The 18,647-nt window shown below is 45.7% G+C and overlaps 1 protein-coding gene across 2 annotated transcripts in view; it reads left to right on the top strand.

Moving 5' to 3' along the window:
• Positions 1-8,133, top strand: part of LOC124045480 (sodium-dependent neutral amino acid transporter SLC6A17-like) — a 125,902-nt gene extending 117,769 nt beyond the window's left edge. For both annotated transcript variants that reach the window (XM_046364797.1, XM_046364798.1), the window contains exons 8-12: positions 218-410; positions 3,030-3,225; positions 3,491-3,650; positions 4,014-4,176; positions 7,154-8,133. In XM_046364797.1, coding sequence (XP_046220753.1) covers positions 218-410; positions 3,030-3,225; positions 3,491-3,650; positions 4,014-4,176; positions 7,154-7,528 — 1,087 coding nt within the window. In that variant the 3' untranslated portion in view covers positions 7,529-8,133. The remainder of the gene's footprint in view (positions 1-217; positions 411-3,029; positions 3,226-3,490; positions 3,651-4,013; positions 4,177-7,153) is intronic.
• Positions 8,134-18,647: the final 10,514 nt, after the last annotated feature.

Raw genomic sequence — 18,647 nt, 5'->3', positions numbered from 1 at the left:
TGCAGTCACCCTCAAGCGCCAAACTCTAATAATTTTGTAAACGTCAAATAGCTTAACCAACCATCTATTGTCATTGTAAAATAGAGTCAATATTTTTCAGCACTATCCCTACCCACTCGGTCTTTCCTACCTGTTACTATGAATACAGCTAGATGAAATCACTATCTCACAATTAACACTAACACTTTCCTCCTCTCCGTTCTCCTCCTTTCTACAGGAATGGTGAGAAGATCCTAGGTTACCTGAACACAGGTGTGTTGAGCCATGATCTGATCCCTCCCCATGTCAACTTCTCTCACCTGTCAGCTGTGGACTATCAGGAGATGTATGGAGAGATCAAGACTGTCAGGGAGGACAGCTTCAGTCAGCTTGGACTGGACCCCTGTATACTGGAGGACGAACTCAACAAGGTATGATGGGTCTGGACCCCGTATACTGGAGGACGAACTCAACAATGTATGTTGGGTCTGGACCCCGTATACTGGAGGACGAACTCAACAAGGTATGTTGGGTCTGGACCCCGTATACTGGAGGACAAACTCAACAAGGTACGTTGGGACTGGACCCCGTATACTGGAGGACAAACTCAACAAGGTACGTTGGGACTGGACCCCGTATACTGGAGGACAAACTCAACAAGGTATGTTGGGACTGGACCCTGTATACTGGAGGACAAACTCAACAAGGTACGTTGGGACTGGACCCCGTATACTGGAGGACAAACTCAACAAGGTACGTTGGGACTGGACCCCGTATACTGGAGGACAAACTCCACCAGGTATGTTGGGACTGGACCCTGTATACTGGAGGACAAACTCAACAAGGTACGTTGGGACTGGACCCCGTATACTGGAGGACAAACTCAACAAGGTACGTTGGGACTGGACCCCGTATACTGGAGGACAAACTCCACCAGGTATGTTGGGACTGGACCCCGTATACTGGAGGACAAACTCAACAAGGTACGTTGGGACTGGACCCCGTATACTGGAGGACAAACTCAACAAGGTACGTTGGGACTGGACCCCGTATACTGGAGGACAAACTCAACAAGGTACGTTGGGACTGGACCCCGTATACTGGAGGACAAACTCAACAAGGTACGTTGGGACTGGACCCCGTATACTGGAGGACAAACTCCACCAGGTATGTTGGTCTGATTTGGTTTATTTTTTTTTTTACATTTTCACAAGAAATACACTGCTCAAAAAAATAAAGGGAACACTTAAACAACACAATGTAACTACAAGTCAATCACACTTCTGTGAAATCAAACTGTCCACTTAGGAAGCAACACTGATTGACAATACATTTCACATGCTGTTGTGCAAATGGAATAATCAACAGGTGGAAATTATAGGCAATTTGCAAGACACCCCCAATAAAGGAGTGGTTCTGCTGGGGGTGACCACAGACCACTTCTCAGTTCCTATGCTTCCTGGCTGATGTTTTGGTCACTTTTGAATGCTGGCGGTGCTTTCACTCTAGCGGTAGCATGAGACGGAGTCTACAACCCACACAAGTAGCTCAGGTAGTGCAGCTCATCCAGGATGGCACATCAATGTGAGCTGTGGCAAAAAGGTTTGCTGTGTCTGTCAGCGTAGTGTCCAGAGCATGGAGGCGCTTCCAGGAGACAGGCCAGTACATCAGGAGACGTGGAGGAGGCCGTAGGAGGGCAACAACCCAGCAGCAGGACCGCTACCTCCGCCTTTGTGCAAGGAGGAGCAGGAGGAGCACTGCCAGAGCCAGTGACCTCCAGTAGGAAAAATTACCTCCAGCAGGCCACAAATGTGCATATGTCTCCTCAAACGGTCAGAAACAGACTCCATGATGGTGGTATGAGCACCCGACGTCCAGAGGTGGGGGTTGTGCTTACAGCCCACCACCGTGCAGGACGTTTGGCATTTTCCAGAGAACACCAAGAATGGCAAATTCGCCACTGGCGCCCTGTGCTCTTCACAGATGAAAGCAGGTTCACACTGAGTACATGTGACAGACGTGACAGTCTGGAGACAGTCTGGAGACGCCGTGGAGAACGTTCTGCTGCCTGCAACATCCTCCAGCTTGACCGGTTTGGCGGTGGGTCCGTCATGGTGTGGGGTGGCATTTCCATGGGGGGCCGCACAGCCCTCCATGTGCTCGCCAGAGGTAGCCTGACTACCATTGAGTACCGGGATGAGATCCTCAGACCCCTTGTGAGACCATATGCTGGTGCGGTTGGCCATGCTAGACCTCATGTGGCTGGAGTGTGTCAGCAGTTCCTGCAAGAGGAAGGCATTGATGCTATGGACTGGCCCGCCCGTTCCCCAGACCTGAATCCAATTGAGCACATCTGGGACATCATGTCTCGCTCCATCCACCAACGCCACGTTGCACCACAGACTGTCCAGGAGTTGGCAGATGCTTTCGTCCAGGTCTGGGAGGAGATCCCTCAGGAGACCATCCGCCACCTCATCAGGAGAATGCCCAGGCGTTGTAGGGAGGTCATACAGGCACGTGGAGGCCACACACACTACTGAGCCTCATTTTGACTTGTTTTAAGGACATTACATCAAAGTTGGATCAGCCTGTAGTGTGGTTTTCCACTTTAAGTTTGAGTGTGACTCCAAATCCAGACCTCCATGGGTTGATAAATTTGATTTCCATTGATAATTTTTTTGTGATTTTGTTGTCAGCACATTCAACTATCTAAAGAAAAAAGTATTTAATAAAAATATTTAATTCATTCAGATCTAGGATGTGTTATTTTAGTGTTCCCTTTATTTTTTTGAGCAGTGTATATATATTTTTGTGGCCTTTGATGTAAATCTATAGTCCTGATTTTTCTAGTCCTGCTTTCGGTCTGGGGAACTAGCCTATAAAGTAGAGATTTCATACTCTTATCAACACCCAAAGCACTTCCAACATCATCTACAACATCATCTACAACCACTTTTAGATGGAAAACAGTCGTCTCATTATATGAAGTGAAATATAGTGAGGACACATGGATAAAACATCTCTTTTTCCCTCCCTCTCTCTTTCTCTAGGCAGTTCAGGGAACAGGCCTGGCCTTCATCGCCTTCACTGAGGCCATGACCCACTTCCCTGCCTCTCCCTTCTGGTCTGTGATGTTCTTCTTCATGCTGATTAACCTGGGGCTGGGGTCCATGATCGGCACCATGACAGGGATCACCACACCTGTACTGGACGCCTTCCCCAAGATCCGCAAGGAGTTCCTCTGTGGTAAGGCTTCTATTGGTTGGTTGGATGATTCTTTATCAGTCAGAAGTCAAAGGTCAGCCAATGGCTGTTGAAAGAGACTATATGTTGTAGGCCTTACTTTGAATTGGTAAGCATCCGAAATGTAGTCATATAAACAGCCTGACATCTTTCTTTCTCTAGTCCACCTCTCTCAGTAGGCAGTTGCATCGTAGTCTTCTTCTGTGGTCTGTAGGTATGATTATTAATGTTTCCTCCTCCTTCTCTCTTCTTCCTTCTTCCTTCTCAGTTGGTTGTTGCATTGTGGCGTTCTTCTGTGGCCTGCTGTTCGTCCAGCGCTCCGGGAACTACTTTGTGACCATGTTTGATGACTACTCAGCTGGCCTGCCTCTCACTGTGGTGGTTATGCTGGAGAATATATCTGTGGCCTGGATCTACGGCACCAAGAGGTACTGGATGCGTAACATGACACAAGGAACGTACATATTACCTTACAGCAGTGCCTAGGAGAAATAGCTTTGTAAAATTGATTGTGTTCATCCCCACCTTTAATCTTCTTCCTTCCTTCCTTCCTTCCTTCCTTCCTTCCTTCCTTCCTTCCTTCCTTCCGTCCATCCATCCTTCCTCTCTCTCTCTCTCTCTCTCTCTCTCTCTCTCTCTCTCTCTCTCTCTCTCTCTCTCTCTCTCTCTCTCTCTCTCTCTCTCTCTCTCTCTCTCTCTCTCTCTCTCTCTCTCTCTCTCTCTCTCTCTCTCTCTCTCTCTCTCTCTCTCTCTCTCTCTGTCTCTCTTCTCTCTCTCTCTCTCTCTCTCAGGTTCATGCAGGACCTAGAGGACATGTTGGGTTTCAGACCTTACTCTTTCTATTTCTATATGTGGAAGTACGTATCTCCTGCCTGTCTCACCGTGCTCATCGTTGCCACTGTGATAGAGATGTCCGTCAGTCCTGCTGGGTACAATGCCTGGGTGGAGGAACTGGTCAGTGAATCTTTACCTTTGTTACACCAGTTTAGCTCTAACGCATTTGTGCTAATCCATCCCATTTCACCTAACCGGAATCTCACTCTTAGTCCAATGACTACAAAAGTGGCAATTTCTTTCATGGTCCTTCGAGCCCGGATGGGTTTTGTACGGCATGGTTCTCTTTGAAGCATCTTTTGTTTTCACACATGCATTTACTTTCCCTTTAAAATGATCTCCTCTTGGTCAATGGTTAACTCACCCTCATCTTCCTCGTCACGGACTGCTTCACTTTATATAAAGTGTCTTTAGAAGTATTCACACCCTTTTTAATTCGCTTTGTAAAATTGTTTCTAAATTAATTTTTAAAATGTAAAAAGCTGAAATGTCTTGAGTCAGTAAGTATTCATCCCCTTTGTTATGGCAAACCTAAATAAGTTCAGAATTTAAAATGTGCTTAATAAATTGTAAAATCACATAATAATTTGCATGGACTCATTCTGTGTTCAATAAAAAGTATTTAACGTGATGTTTTAATCATTAACCCCATTTCTATACCCCAAAAATACAATTATTCTGTAAGGTCCCTCATTCGAGTAGTGAATATCAAGCACAGATTCAACCACTAAGATCAGGGAGGTTATTCAATGCCTCGTAAAGAAGGGCACCGATTGGTAGATGTGTGACAACATACATAAAGTGGATACTGGATATGCTTTTGAACAGTAAACGTTATTAATTAGGTTTTTGATGGTGTATCAACACACCCGGTCACTTTCTAACTTAGTTGCCAGAGAGTAAGAATAATAACATACCAAAACATGCATCCTGTTTGCAACAAGGCACTATAAAAAAAAATATTGCAAAGAAAATGAACTTTTTAGTCCTGAATAGAAAGCGTCATGTTTGGGGCAAATCCAACACAACACATCACTGAGTACCACTCTTCATATTTTAATTTGTGGTGGTGGCTGCATCATGTTATGAGTATGTTTGTCATCAGCAAGGACTAGGGAGTAAAATGACAAAATAAAAATGACAGAATAAAGCAAAGCACAGGCAAAATCCTAGAGGAAAACCTGATTCAGTCTGCTTTCAAATTCACATTTCAACCTAAAACACAAAGCCAAATCTACACTGGAGTTGGTTACCAAGATGGCATTCAAATCAAATCAAATGTTATTGGTCGCATACACATGGTTAGCAGATGTTAATGTGAGTGTAGCGAAATGCTTGTGCTTCCAGTTCCGACCGTGCAGTAATATCTAACAATCTAACATTGAATGTTCCTGGGTGGCCTAGTTACTATTTGAAAATGGCTTTCTAGCAATGATGAACAACCAACTTGACAGAGCTTGAAGATTTTTCTAAAGACTAATGGACAAATGTTGTACAATCCAGGTGTGAAGGACTCTAGAGACTTACCCAGAGAGACTCACAGCTGTAATCGCTGCCAAAGGGGATTCTAAAATGTATTGACTCAGTAGGGTGAATACTTATCCAATTTGTCTTCCACTTTAACATTGCAGAGTATTTTGTGTAAATGTTTTTACCCAAGATTACAATTAAATCCATTTGAATCCCACTTTATAACACAACAAAATGTGGAAAACGTCACTGGGTGTGAAACATATCTGAAGGAACTTTATATTCCATCTATGTTTGTATTTACTGTCCAATCAGTTTATCATGTGTTTGTATTTACTGTCCAATCAGTTTATCATGTGTTTGTATTTACTGTCCAATCAGTTTATCATGTGTTTGTATTTACTGTCCAATCAGTTTATCATGTGTTTGTATTTACTGTCCAATCAGTTTATCATGTGTTTGTATTTACTGTCCAATCAGTTTATCCTGTGTTTGTATTTACTGTCCAATCAGTTTATCATGTGTTTGTATTTACTGTCCAATCAGTTTATCCTGTGTTTGTATTTACTGTCCAATCAGTTTATCATGTGTTTGTATTTACTGTCCAATCAGTTTATCCTGTGTTTGTATTTACTGTCCAATCAGTTTATCATGTGTTTGTATTTACTGTCCAATCAGTTTATCATGTGTTTGTATTTACTGTCCAATCAGTTTATCCTGTGTTTGTATTTACTGTCCAATCAGTTTATCCTGTGTTTGTATTTACTGTCCAATCAGTTTATCATGTGTTTGTATTTACTGTCCAATCAGTTTATCCTGTGTTTGTATTTACTGTCCAATCAGTTTATCCTGTGTTTGTATTTACTGTCCAATCAGTTTATCCTGTGTTTGTATTTACTGTCCAATCAGTTTATCCTGTGTTTGTATTTACTGTCCAATCAGTTTATCCTGTGTTTGTATTTACTGTCCAATCAGTTTATCCTGTGTTTGTATTTACTGTCCAATCAGTTTATCCTGTGTTTGTTTTACTGTCCAATCAGTTTATCTGTGTTTGTATTTACTGTCAATCAGTTTATCCTGTGTTTGTATTTACTGTCCAATCAGTTTATCCTGTGTTTGTATTTACTGTCCAATCAGTTTATCATGTGTTTGTATTTACTGTCCAATCAGTTTATCCTGTGTTTGTATTTACTGTCCAATCAGTTTATCCTGTGTTTGTATTTACTGTCCAATCAGTTTATCATGTGTTTGTATTTACTGTCCAATCAGTTTATCCTGTGTTTGTATTTACTGTCCAATCAGTTTATCCTGTGTTTGTATTTACTGTCCAATCAGTTTATCCTGTGTTTGTATTTACTGTCCAATCAGTTTATCATGTGTTTGTATTTACTGTCCAATCAGTTTATCCTGTGTTTGTATTTACTGTCCAATCAGTTTATCATGTGTTTGTAGGTCATATACACTTGTTTCTTGTGTTTTTATGCAGTTGCAAACCCAATTTCCCAATATTGGGACACTAAAAGCTTTTCTGAATCTGTATCTCAATGTCTCAATCTTCACTCTCCTCCTCTCCCCTCTTCTTCGTCCTCCCTCTCCTCTCTCCTCCCTCTCCTTCTCCCTCTGCTAGGCGTCGGAGAAGTTCCTCTCCTACCCTCCGTGGGCTCTGGGCGTGGCCTACTCCCTCATCATCGCTGCCATGCTTCCTCTCCCCTGCGTCTTCATCGCCCGCCACTTCAACCTGCTCTCTGACGGCTCCAACAAGCTGTCCGTCTCCTACCGTAAAGGCATGACCAAGGACCTCTCTGGCCTAGAAGAGGAGAACGAGTCCCGCTTCATCCTCGGTAAAGGCACCCCCAGCCCCAGCCCCTCGCCCATGCCTTCTCACCGCCCCTACCTGGGGCCCGGCGGAGCCCAGGAGATGACCAACGCGGCTGGATATGGTACCGGGACACCGACCAAGACGGGTTATCAGAATATTCATTCGCCAGAGTCCGAACTATGATCGATCTGACTGACTGAAGCACAAGAAACCCTATCTATCAAACCCAACACAGCACATCCAGAGACAGAGAGAGAGAGAGAATTAAAGAGCATATCTGTAAAGCACAGCCCCCCTCTCACTCAGCTGTTCACATATCCGTAAAGCACAGCCCCCCCCCCTCTCTCTGCTGTTCACATATCCGTAAAGCACAGACCCCCTCTCTCTCTCTGCTGTTCACCTAGCTGTACAGCCCCCCCCTCTCTGCTGTTCACCTAGCTGTACAGCCCCCTCCCCTCTCTCTGCTGTTCACCTAGCTGTACAGCCCCCTCCCCTCTCTCTGCTGTTCACCTAGCTGTACAGCCCCCCTCTCTGCTGTTCACCTAGCTGTACAGCCCCCTCCCCTCTCTCTGCTGTTCACCTAGCTGTACAGCCCCCTCCCCTCTCTCTGCTGTTCACCTAGCTGTACAGCCCCCCTCTCTGCTGTTCACCTAGCTGTACAGCCCCCCTCTCTCTGCTGTTCACCTAGCTGTACAGCCCCTCCCCTCTCTCTGCTGTTCACCTAGCTGTACAGCCCCCCCCTCTCTGCTGTTCACCTAGCTGTACACCCCCCTCTCTCTGCTGTTCACCTAGCTGTACAGCCCCCTCCCCCTCTCTCTGCTGTTCACCTAGCTGTACAGCCCCCCACTCTCTGCTGTTCACCTAGCTGTACAGCCCCTCCCATCTCTCTCTGCTGTTCACCTAGCTGTACAGCCCCCCTCTCTCTGCTGTTCACCTAGCTGTACAGCCCCCCCTCTCTGCTGTTCACCTAGCTGTACAGCCCCCCTCTCTCTGCTGTTCACCTAGCTGTACAGCCCCCCTCTCTCTCTCTGCTGTTCACCTAGCTGTACAGCCCCCTCTCTCTCTCTGCTGTTCACCTAGCTGTACAGCCCCCCTCTCTCTGCTGTTCACCTAGCTGTACAGCCCCTCCCCCTCTCTCTCTGCTGTTCACCTAGCTGTACAGCCCCCCTCTCTGCTGTTCACCTAGCTGTACAGCCCCCCTCTCTCTCTGCTGTTCACCTAGCTGTACAGCCCCCCTCTCTCTGCTGTTCACCTAGCTGTACAGCCCCCCCTCTCTCTGCTGTTCACCTAGCTGTACAGCCCCCCTCTCTGCTGTTCACCTAGCTGTACAGCCCCCCTCTCTCTGCTGTTCACCTAGCTGTACATACCCCCCTCTCTCTCTGCTGTTCACCTAGCTGTACAGCCCCCCCCTCTCTCTCTGCTGTTCACCTAGCTGTACAGCCCCTCCCCCTCTCTCTCTGCTGTTCACCTAGCTGTACAGACCTCCCCCTCTCTGCTGTTCACCTAGCTGTACAGCCCCTCCCCCTCTCTCTGCTGTTCACCTAGCTGTACAGCCCCTCCCCCCTCTCTCTCTGCTGTTCACCTAGCTGTACAGCCCCCCCGTCTCTCTGCTGTTCACCTAGCTGTACAGCCCCCCTCTCTCTCTGCTGTTCACCTAGCTGTACAGACCCCCCCCCTCTCTCTCTGCTGTTCACCTAGCTGTACAGACCCCCCTCTCTCTCTGCTGTTCACCTAGCTGTACAGACCCCCCCCTCTCTCTGCTGTACAGACCCCCCTCTCTCTCTGCTGTTCACCTAGCTGTACAGCCCCCCTCTCTCTCTGCTGTTCACCTAGCTGTACAGCCCCCCTCTCTCTCTGCTGTTCACCTAGCTGTACAGCCCCCCTCTCTCTCTGCTGTTCACCTAGCTGTACAGCCCCTCCCCCCTCTCTCTCTGCTGTTCACCTAGCTGTACATCCCCCTCCCACTCCCCATAACATAGAACATCTCTGAGCCTAAACACACTTTCATTCTATTCTAAAACAACCTTCCCCACATTTCCCCTAATCCCCTACCAATGTTGATGTGTCAGGCCTCGTCCTACATCACTCAGAGGCACAAATGAAGAAGGAGGGTCTCCATTTGAATTCAGCCTTAGAAGGCAGGCAGGGGGTGATTCATCTGAAGGCAGATAAGCCAAGCAGCTAGCGTTTGATCATCAGGCAGCGTGTGTGTGTGTGTGTGTGTGTGTGTGTGTGTGTGTGTGTGTGTGTGTGTGTGTGTGTGTGTGTGTGTGTGTGCGTGCGTGCGTGCGTGCGTGCGTGCGTGCGTGCGTGCGTGCGTGTATGTGGTAGTGCTCCCCAGCCAGTCCAGGTGAACCCTAGTGTTATAAATAGATATGATACCCACTTTGGCAACCGGCCCCGGCAACACAGTGCCATGGTGATGAATCCTCTTGTGATGTCATGGAGGAAGGCACACACACACACACAAGAGGGAATACACACACACATATAAGAGGGCACGTTGTTGCGCTTGGTCAACCAGCTGTTACCAAGCCGGGTTGTGTTCATTAGGGAAAACATTTTTAAAAGCAGAGTGAAACCAGCTGTTATCAAGCCGGGTTGTGTTCATTTGGGAGGAAAAGCAGAGTGAAAACAACTGTTAAAAAAACAAAAAAATTGAAACAGGGAGGTACAGCCTGAATGTGTACTAAGGTACTACCTGAAAATGTGAGCACAGATTGTAGTTTTCCGTTGCAAAATGTTTTGCTACGGTGTGACCTATTGAACACTACCCAGGTGTGCCGCATGCCATTATATATGTTGATATCTGTTGACCGTTGTTCAGAAATGGATCAATGGGAAATGTAGGGTTAATTGTTATTGTACATTCCTCTAATCATGTTCTTCGATAAGCACTCTGATCAATCAATGGCACTAATAATACATTTATTTTACGTGAATTGTCAAGTAAAAAAAAAGCCTTTTTATTTAAATGGTTGAGATATTTGTATGATAGTGTGTAGTAATAATAATTATGTGGATAATGTAGTCTATAATACTGTAGTGTACAAAACGTTTTTTTGTTGTTGCAATAGAAGACTTGAGCCACAGGGTGGCGCTGTTGGCCACCAGAGGAGTACCTGACATAATCTGTGTGTTTCCTGCCTCTCCATGAAGACAGTGATGACACACACAGAGCACACTGTGGCTCTTTCTAAAAATCCATCCTCTCCTTCATCGCACTGATCTGCAAGAACTGACCAGGTTAAACATTTTCCAAACAGTGCAGATGAAGGGGGGAAAATTATGAGAGGGAGGATTTTTAAGATATTGAGAATGAGATACATCCAAGCTGTTGCTGGCAGCCAGCCCAGAGATGCTTCGATTCTAATGTTGATACAGGCTATGGTCAACCTGTTGATGGATTATACTGTTGATACAAGCTATGGTCAACCTGTTGATGGTTTATACTGTTGATACAAGCTATGGTCAACCTGTTGATGGATTATACTGTTGATACAAGCTATGGTCAACCTGTTGATGGTTTATACTGTTGATACAAGCTATGGTCAACCTGTTGATGGATTCTAATGTTGATACAGGCTATGGTCAACCTGTTGATGGTTTATACTGTTGATACAGGCTATGGTCAACCTGTTGATGGTTTATACTGTTGATACAGGCTATGGTCAACCTGTTGATGGTTTATACTGTTGATACAAGCTATGGTCAACCTGTTGATGGTTTATACTGTTGATACAAGCTATGGTCAACCTGTTGATGGTTTATACTGTTGATACAAGCTATGGTCACCTGTTGATGGTTTATACTGTTGATACAGGCTATGGTCAACCTGTTGATGGTGCCTGAACAGCATATCTGTGTCTGTCTGCTAAGCCTTTTTAAAGTCGTCTTTATGGAGACATTCTATAGTGTTGTTATGTCGTCTGTAGTCCCAGCCACGTCAGCACTTTACAGCAGGTAGAGACCCTGGAGTTGAACATCAAGGACTTTATAGCAGGTAGAGACCCTGGAGTTGAACATCAATGACTTTATAGCGGGTAGAGACCCTGGAGTTGAACATCAATGACTTTATAGCAGGTAGAGACCCTGAAGTTGAACATCAATAACTTTATAGCAGGTAGAGACCCTGGAGTTGAACATCAATGACTTTATAGCGGGTAGAGACCCTGGAGTTGAACATCAATGACTTTATAGCAGGTAGAGACCCTGGAGTTGAACATCAATAACTTTATAGCAGGTAGAGACCCTGAAGTTGAACATCAATAACTTTATAGCAGGTAGAGACCCTGGAGTTGAACATCAATAACTTTATAGCAGGTAGAGACCCTGAAGTTGAACATCAATAACTTTATAGCAGGTAGAGACCCTGGAGTTGAACATCAATAACTTTATAGCAGGTAGAGTCACAACAGGACTACAGGACTAGAAGTGATAGATCGGTAATGATGGCCACACAATACAGAATACCCAGCACACAAATAGCACAGGATCTAAAGTGTAGGCACAAGCATAGAAGCCCTCTCGATTGTGCATCACAGCCACAGGATGCTAGGGACTGCTTGTGCATCACAGCCACAGGATGCTAGGGACTGCTTGTGCATCACAGCCACAGGATGCTAGGGACTGCTTGTGCATCACAGCCACAGGATGCTAGGGACTGCTTGTGCATCACAGCCACAGGATGCTAGGGACTGCTTGTGCATCACAGCCACAGGATGCTAGGGACTGCTTGTGCATCACAGCCACAGGATGCTAGGGACTGCTTGTAGATCACAGCCACAGGATGCTAGGGACTGCTTGTAGATCACAGCCACAGGATGCTAGGGACTGCTTGTGCATCACAGCCACAGGATGCTAGGGACTGCTTGTGCATCACAGCCACAGGATGCTAGGGACTGCTTGTGCATCACAGACTGCTTGTAGATCACAGCCACAGGATGCTAGGGACTGCTTGTGCATCACAGCCACAGGATGCTAGGGACTGCTTGTAGATCACAGCCACAGGATGCTAGGGACTGCTTGTAGATCACAGCCACAGGATGCTAGGGACTGCTTGTGCATCACAGCCACAGGATGCTAGGGACTGCTTGTGCATCACAGCCACAGGATGCTAGGGACTGCTTGTAGATCACAGCCCCGGGTAAATTATGGATTACCAATTAGAGAGCTAGAATCACTTGAACTATTATTGATGGAGGGAGAGGGAGAGGTGGACGGAGAGGGAGGTGGAGGGCCACAGGATGCTAGGGACTGAGGTCACAGCCACAGGGAGAGGGACTGCTTGGTGGAGGGAGAGAGAGGTGGAGGGCCACAGGATGCTAGGGACTGCTTGTGCATCACAGCCACAGGATGCTAGGGAGAGTGCATCAGAGCCACAGGATGCTAGGGACTGCTTGTGCAGCCACAGGATGCTAGGGACTGCTTGTGCAGCCACAGGATGCTAGGGACTGAGAGATCACAGACAGGATGCTAGGGACTATTAACCATCATACAGTACTTAAATCAAATCACATTTGATTAGTAACATGCACCTAATACAACAGGTGTAGACCTTACGGGGAAATGCTTACTTACGAGCCAGGGGGTACCAGTACAGAGTCAGTATGTGGGGGTAGAGTTATTAAAGTGACTATGCATAGGTGACAACAACAGAGAGTAGCAGCGGTGTAAAGGAGAGGGGAGGGGGGCCACAGGATGCAAAGCAAATGGCTAGCCATTTGATTAGATGTTCAGGAGTCTTATGGCTTCGGGGTAGAAGCTGTTTAGAAGCCTCTTGGACTCCAACTTTAATGTCACCAAGGCAGCTTCTGCCAAAGTGTGGTCTCTGTCTGGTTTGATCATTCCCCAGGGGGAGCTGGCTGTCTGGTTTGACATTCCCCAGGGGGAGCTGTCTGTCTGGTTTGACATTCCCCAGGGGGAGCTGTCTGTCTGGTCTGACACTACCCAGGGGGAGCTGGCTGTCTGGTTTGACACTCCCCAGGGGGAGCTGTCTGTCTGGTCTGACACTACCCAGGGGGAGCTGGCTGTCTGGTTTGACACTACCCAGGGGGAGCTGGCTGTCTGGTTTGACACTCCCCAGGGGGAGCTGTCTGTCTGGTCTGACACTCTCCAGGGGGAGCTGTCTGTCTGGTCTGACACTACCCAGGGGGAGCTGGCTGTCTGGTCTGACACTCCCCAGGGGGAGCTGGCTGTGTGGTCTGACACTCCCCAGGGGGAGCTGGCTGTCTGGTTTGACATTCCCCAGGGGGAGCTGTCTGTCTGGTCTGACACTCCCTAGGGGAGCTGTCTGTCTGGTCTGACACTACCCAGGAGGAGCTGGCTGTCTGGTTTGACACTCCCCAGGGGGAGCTGTCTGTCTGGTCTGACACTACCCAGGAGGAGCTGTCTGTCTGGTCTGACACTACCCAGGAGGAGCTGTCTGTCTGGTCTGACACTACCTAGGAGGAGCTGTCTGTCTGGTCTGACACTACCCAGGAGGAGCTGTCTGTCTGGTCTGACACTACCCAGGAGGAGCTGTCTGTCTGGTCTGACACTACCTAGGGGAGCTGTCTGTCTGGTCTGACACTACCCAGGAGGAGCTGTCTGTCTGGTCTGACACTACCCAGGAGGAGCTGTCTGTCTGGTCTGACACTATCCAGGAGGAGAGAGACAAGAAGGTGTTTAGGCACAAGGGCCCGATTCCGACGTAGGAATTCATTCCTTTCCTACACAGTTCTCAGTAGTTGGTATTCAGTCTTACCTTATGCAGATGCATAACTGGCTTTGCAGGCGTGGTTCCCTTGCAAGCGTTGAATACATGTAATTCAACCACTTACAAACCCTCTCACTCACTGGCCAACAGATTTTCTTGTGGAGTATTCAATTAAAAGAGTTTTCAGGACATTTATCTTAAGCCATCCCTTTACAGTGTACCTTTAATTAGAATAATTAGAATTTAATTTGAATACATGAATATGGTCGACAGACTAGAATACATAGAGAGACAGGTTCAGAATATTAGGGATCAATTTTTTTTTAAAGCCATCTAAATATCTGCATATTTGTCTCGGTTTCAACACCAAGTGGTAGATACATTTCTTTTTAAATACTCTCATTAAGGCACAATTTTAGGATTATGTATTAATCTTCTTCTTTTTTAACAGGTAGAATGTATGCACACATGACTGTAAGTCGCTTTGGATAAAAGCGTCTGCTAAATGGCATATTATTATTATTATTTATTATAGGTTTTTAACAGTGGTTTGATTCATTCTGAAAATGTGTCACATTCAGTTCTACAACCCATGATAATGTTGGAAGATTAGTGTACATATAATTATAATAGGGACAATAGTGTACAATAGTAGGCTATATCCTCCTCTATTTCCTGCACTAGCCATAGAACTGTGTGATGTCACAGCCAAGTATTGCACTGTGTCAGGGTCAAATTTCTCCATAACATTTAAATTAGCCTACATGTCTTTATATATATATTTATATATATATATTTATATATATATATTACTATATTACTATATTATATATTACTAATATATTACTAATGATACTCAGCAACAACGCCATGGTCGTGAAGGAGTTTACAGAGGACGAAAATTAAGGTAAATTAAACAATTGGGGCAGCAGGGTAGCCTAGTTGGGGTAGCCTGGCTACCCTGCCGCCCCAACAGACCTGCCATATGACTGGTCGCTCTGGATAAGAGCGTCTGCTAAATGACTTAAATGTAAATGTAAATGTTTCATACTTGTCTCCAGTGATCATGTGGTCCAATAGCTCTAAAACAAGCCTCGTTTATATGTTCATTTCCCTTATCCAAAACGGATTACTCAGATACCTAACTCTTGTCGATAGCTCTTATTAAGTTGGTGTTATTTCAATCTGAAAAAACAAAACAAATAAATGAGATACCTTTTCCTCACCTTTTATTAATGGTTTCCTTGCACATAAAGGTGGTAGAATTACTTTGGGAATTAAGTCAGAATACCATCTATCTGTAGGCACACCATCAATCTCCACCCTAAGCGAGTAGTGTGTGAATAGCACCGGTGTGAATCGAAATAGGGGCCAGCGCTTTTACTCGACAATTTGCCTAAAAGAACGTTAAATTCCCTTAAATCTCTTATTGAGGTGATGTAATGTCAACTCCAGGGCCTGTTTGTATTGTCATCACTGTCTCATTACTGCCTTGTACAAGTACAATAAATGAAACATGTGTAGACTAACTCGATTTCTCTCAACATGACAGTGATAGTGTGTTCATTTACTTAATAGTGATAATATGCTTTATTCTGTGATTTGATCAATAACTGAACTACAGTACTTACACGGGGAAGCTCAGGAATGTAATCATTTGATGTTAGAGGATTCCTCACCCTGAAATGAGTTCCTTATGCCCCGTTCACTTCCATTGAGTGTTATAGCTAGTAGTAGCTGTAGTTAGCTGCAGTTTGTATTAGCTGTTTGAAGAAAACAGTTTCTCCTGGCCCATAGACGGGTTTCAGGGTGAGGAACCATGGAACATCAAGTTGTAGAATTCTGAACCTACCCCTTTTATTCTGTATATTTACTCTGTAGGCATTGATGTACATTCTTTCCCTTCACAATGAAGTTATCTATAGTGTAAGTGACCAGGAGAATACTTGAGCTGTATATAATAATTGTATATTTTGAGATATTTCAGATTTTTGTACGTAATGTACCCTTATTGTGTCTGTAGATTTATGATGTAAAAAATATTAGTGTGAAATTGTTGTTTTCAATCCAAATAACTGGAGAGATTGTACTTTCGACGTGTGTATGTGTGCGTGCTCTTGTGTGTGAGTGAGTATGTGGTGTGCTTACGTGTATGTGTGTGTGTGTACGTCTGGTGTGAGTGAGTGTGTGATTCTGTGTTCATGTAGATGTCATTGTTCAAACTGGTTGTGTGTTTCTTGATTTCCACCTTCAGTGTTGTGTGAGCTTTACTGACTGTAATCAAGTAGATATGACTCACTTGTAATGACTTGGGACCACTGACTTCTTTAAGCAATCTGTACGTGTTCTGTGTCTCTTCAGCTGCTCTATGGGACAACTCTCTGTTCTCCACACAAATTACAACTTTAACATGGAATAAAATAGTGTGAGAATTCAGGAGCGTCAATACTGTAACAACCAATGTTTTTTTTGTCTTAGACAAAACATTGAGGGAAAATGAAATAAAAGTTAGCACTTTTATGAACCACGTTATACAGTATGTTGGTAGTGTCATTTATTTGAATACATTTGATTTTCACGTGTCTCTGGTTTGGAGTCTAACATTATCTGTCTGTCATCAAGCAACTTGGAGTCTAACACACTATGTCTGTTTTGTTAACTAGCAGAAACTGAAGCTACAGTAGCTTGTTGGGGGGGGGGGTCTTCTATTCCCTTGCCGAGGCTACAGTAGCTTGTTGGAGGGGGTCTTCTATTCCCTTGCCGAGGCTACAGTAGCTTGTTGGAGGGGGTCTTCTATTCCCTTGCCGAGGCTACAGTAGCTTGTTGGAGGGGGTCTTCTATTCCCTTGCCGAGGCTACAGTAGCTTGTTGGGGGGGGGGTCTTCTATTCCCTTGCCCAGGCTACAGTAGCTTGTTGGGGGGGTCTTCTATTCCCTTGAACATACACACACGTGTTCACACAAAATGCTCATAGAATTGGGACAGGGACAGGGTGTGTGTGCATGGTATTAAATATTTACACCCTTTGAAAGCAACACTGGAGAGGTATTTTTTGACTGGTGTTAACCTTGTCTGACTGGTGTTAACCTCGCCTGACTGGTGTTAACCTCGACTGACTGGAGTTAACCTTGTCTGACTGGTGTTAACCTCGTCTGACTGGTGTTAACCTCGTCTGGTGTTAACCTCGTCTGGTGTTAACCTCGTCTGACTGGTGTTAACCTCGTCTGACTGGTGTTAACCTCGTCTGACTGGTGTTAACCTTGTCTGACTGGAGTTAACCTCATCTGACTGGTGTTAACCTCGTCTGACTGGTGTTAACCTCGTCTGACTGGTGTTAACCTCGTCTGACTGGTGTTAACCTCGACTGACTGGTGTTAACCTCGTCCGACTGGTGTTAACCTCGTCTGACTGGTGTTAACCTCGTCTGACTGGTGTTAACCTCGTCTGGTGTTAACCTCGTCTGGTGTTAACCTCGTCTGACTGGTGTTAACCTCGTCTGGTGTTAACCTCGTCTGGTGTTAACCTCGTCTGACTGTTGTTAACCTCGACTGACTGGTGTTAACCTCGTCTGACTGGTGTTAACCTTGTCTGACTGGTGTTAACCTCGACTGACTGGTGTTAACCTCGTCTGACTGGTGTTAACCTCGTCTGACTGGTGTTAACCTCGTCTGACTGGTGTTAACCTCGACTGACTGGTGTTAACCTCGACTGACTGGTGTTCACCTCGTCTGGTGTTAACCTCGTCTGGTGTTAACCTCGTCTGACTGGTGTTAACCTCGACTGACTGGTGTTCACCTCGTCTGGTGTTAACCTCGTCTGGTGTTAACCTCGTCTGACTGGTGTTAACCTCCCCTGACGGGAGTTAACCCTTGTCTGACTGGTGTTAACCTCGTCTGACTGGTGTTAACCTCGTCTGACTGGAGTTAACCACGTCTGACTGTTGTTAACCTCGTCTGACTGGTGTTAACCTCGTCTGACTGGAGTTAATCCCGTCTGACTGGTGTTAACCTCGTCTGACTGGTGTTAACCTCGTCTGACTGGTGTTAACCTTGTCTGACTGGAGTTAACCTCATCTGGTGTTAACCTCGTCTGGTGTTAACCTTGTCTGACTGGTGTTAACCTCGCCTGGCTGGAGTTAACCCCGTCTGACTGGTGTTAACCTTGTCTGACTGGAGTTAACCTCATCTGGTGTTAACCTCGTCTGGTGTTAACCTTGTCTGACTGGAGTTAACCTCGTCTGGAGTTAACCTCGCCTGGTGTTAACCTCGTCTGACTGGTGTTAACCTCATCTGACTGGTGTTAACCTTGTCTGACTGGTGTTAACCTCGTCTGACTGGTGTTAACCTTGTCTGACTGGAGTTAACCTCATCTGGTGTTAACCTCGTCTGGTGTTAACCTTGTCTGACTGGAGTTAACCTCATCTGGAGTTAACCTCGCCTGGTGTTAACCTTGTCTGACTGGTGTTAACCTCGTTTGACTGGAGTTAACCTCGTCTGACTGGTGTTAACCTCGTCTGACTGGTGTTAACCTTGTCTGACTGGTGTTAACCTGGTCTGACTGGTGTTAACCTCGTCTGACTGGAGTTAACCTCGTCTGACTGGAGTTA

This window comes from Oncorhynchus gorbuscha, linkage group LG10 (assembly GCF_021184085.1).
Source record: "Oncorhynchus gorbuscha isolate QuinsamMale2020 ecotype Even-year linkage group LG10, OgorEven_v1.0, whole genome shotgun sequence".
Classification (NCBI taxonomy): Eukaryota; Metazoa; Chordata; class Actinopteri; order Salmoniformes; family Salmonidae; genus Oncorhynchus; species Oncorhynchus gorbuscha.
This window is presented reverse-complemented; position numbering and strand designations above follow the sequence as displayed.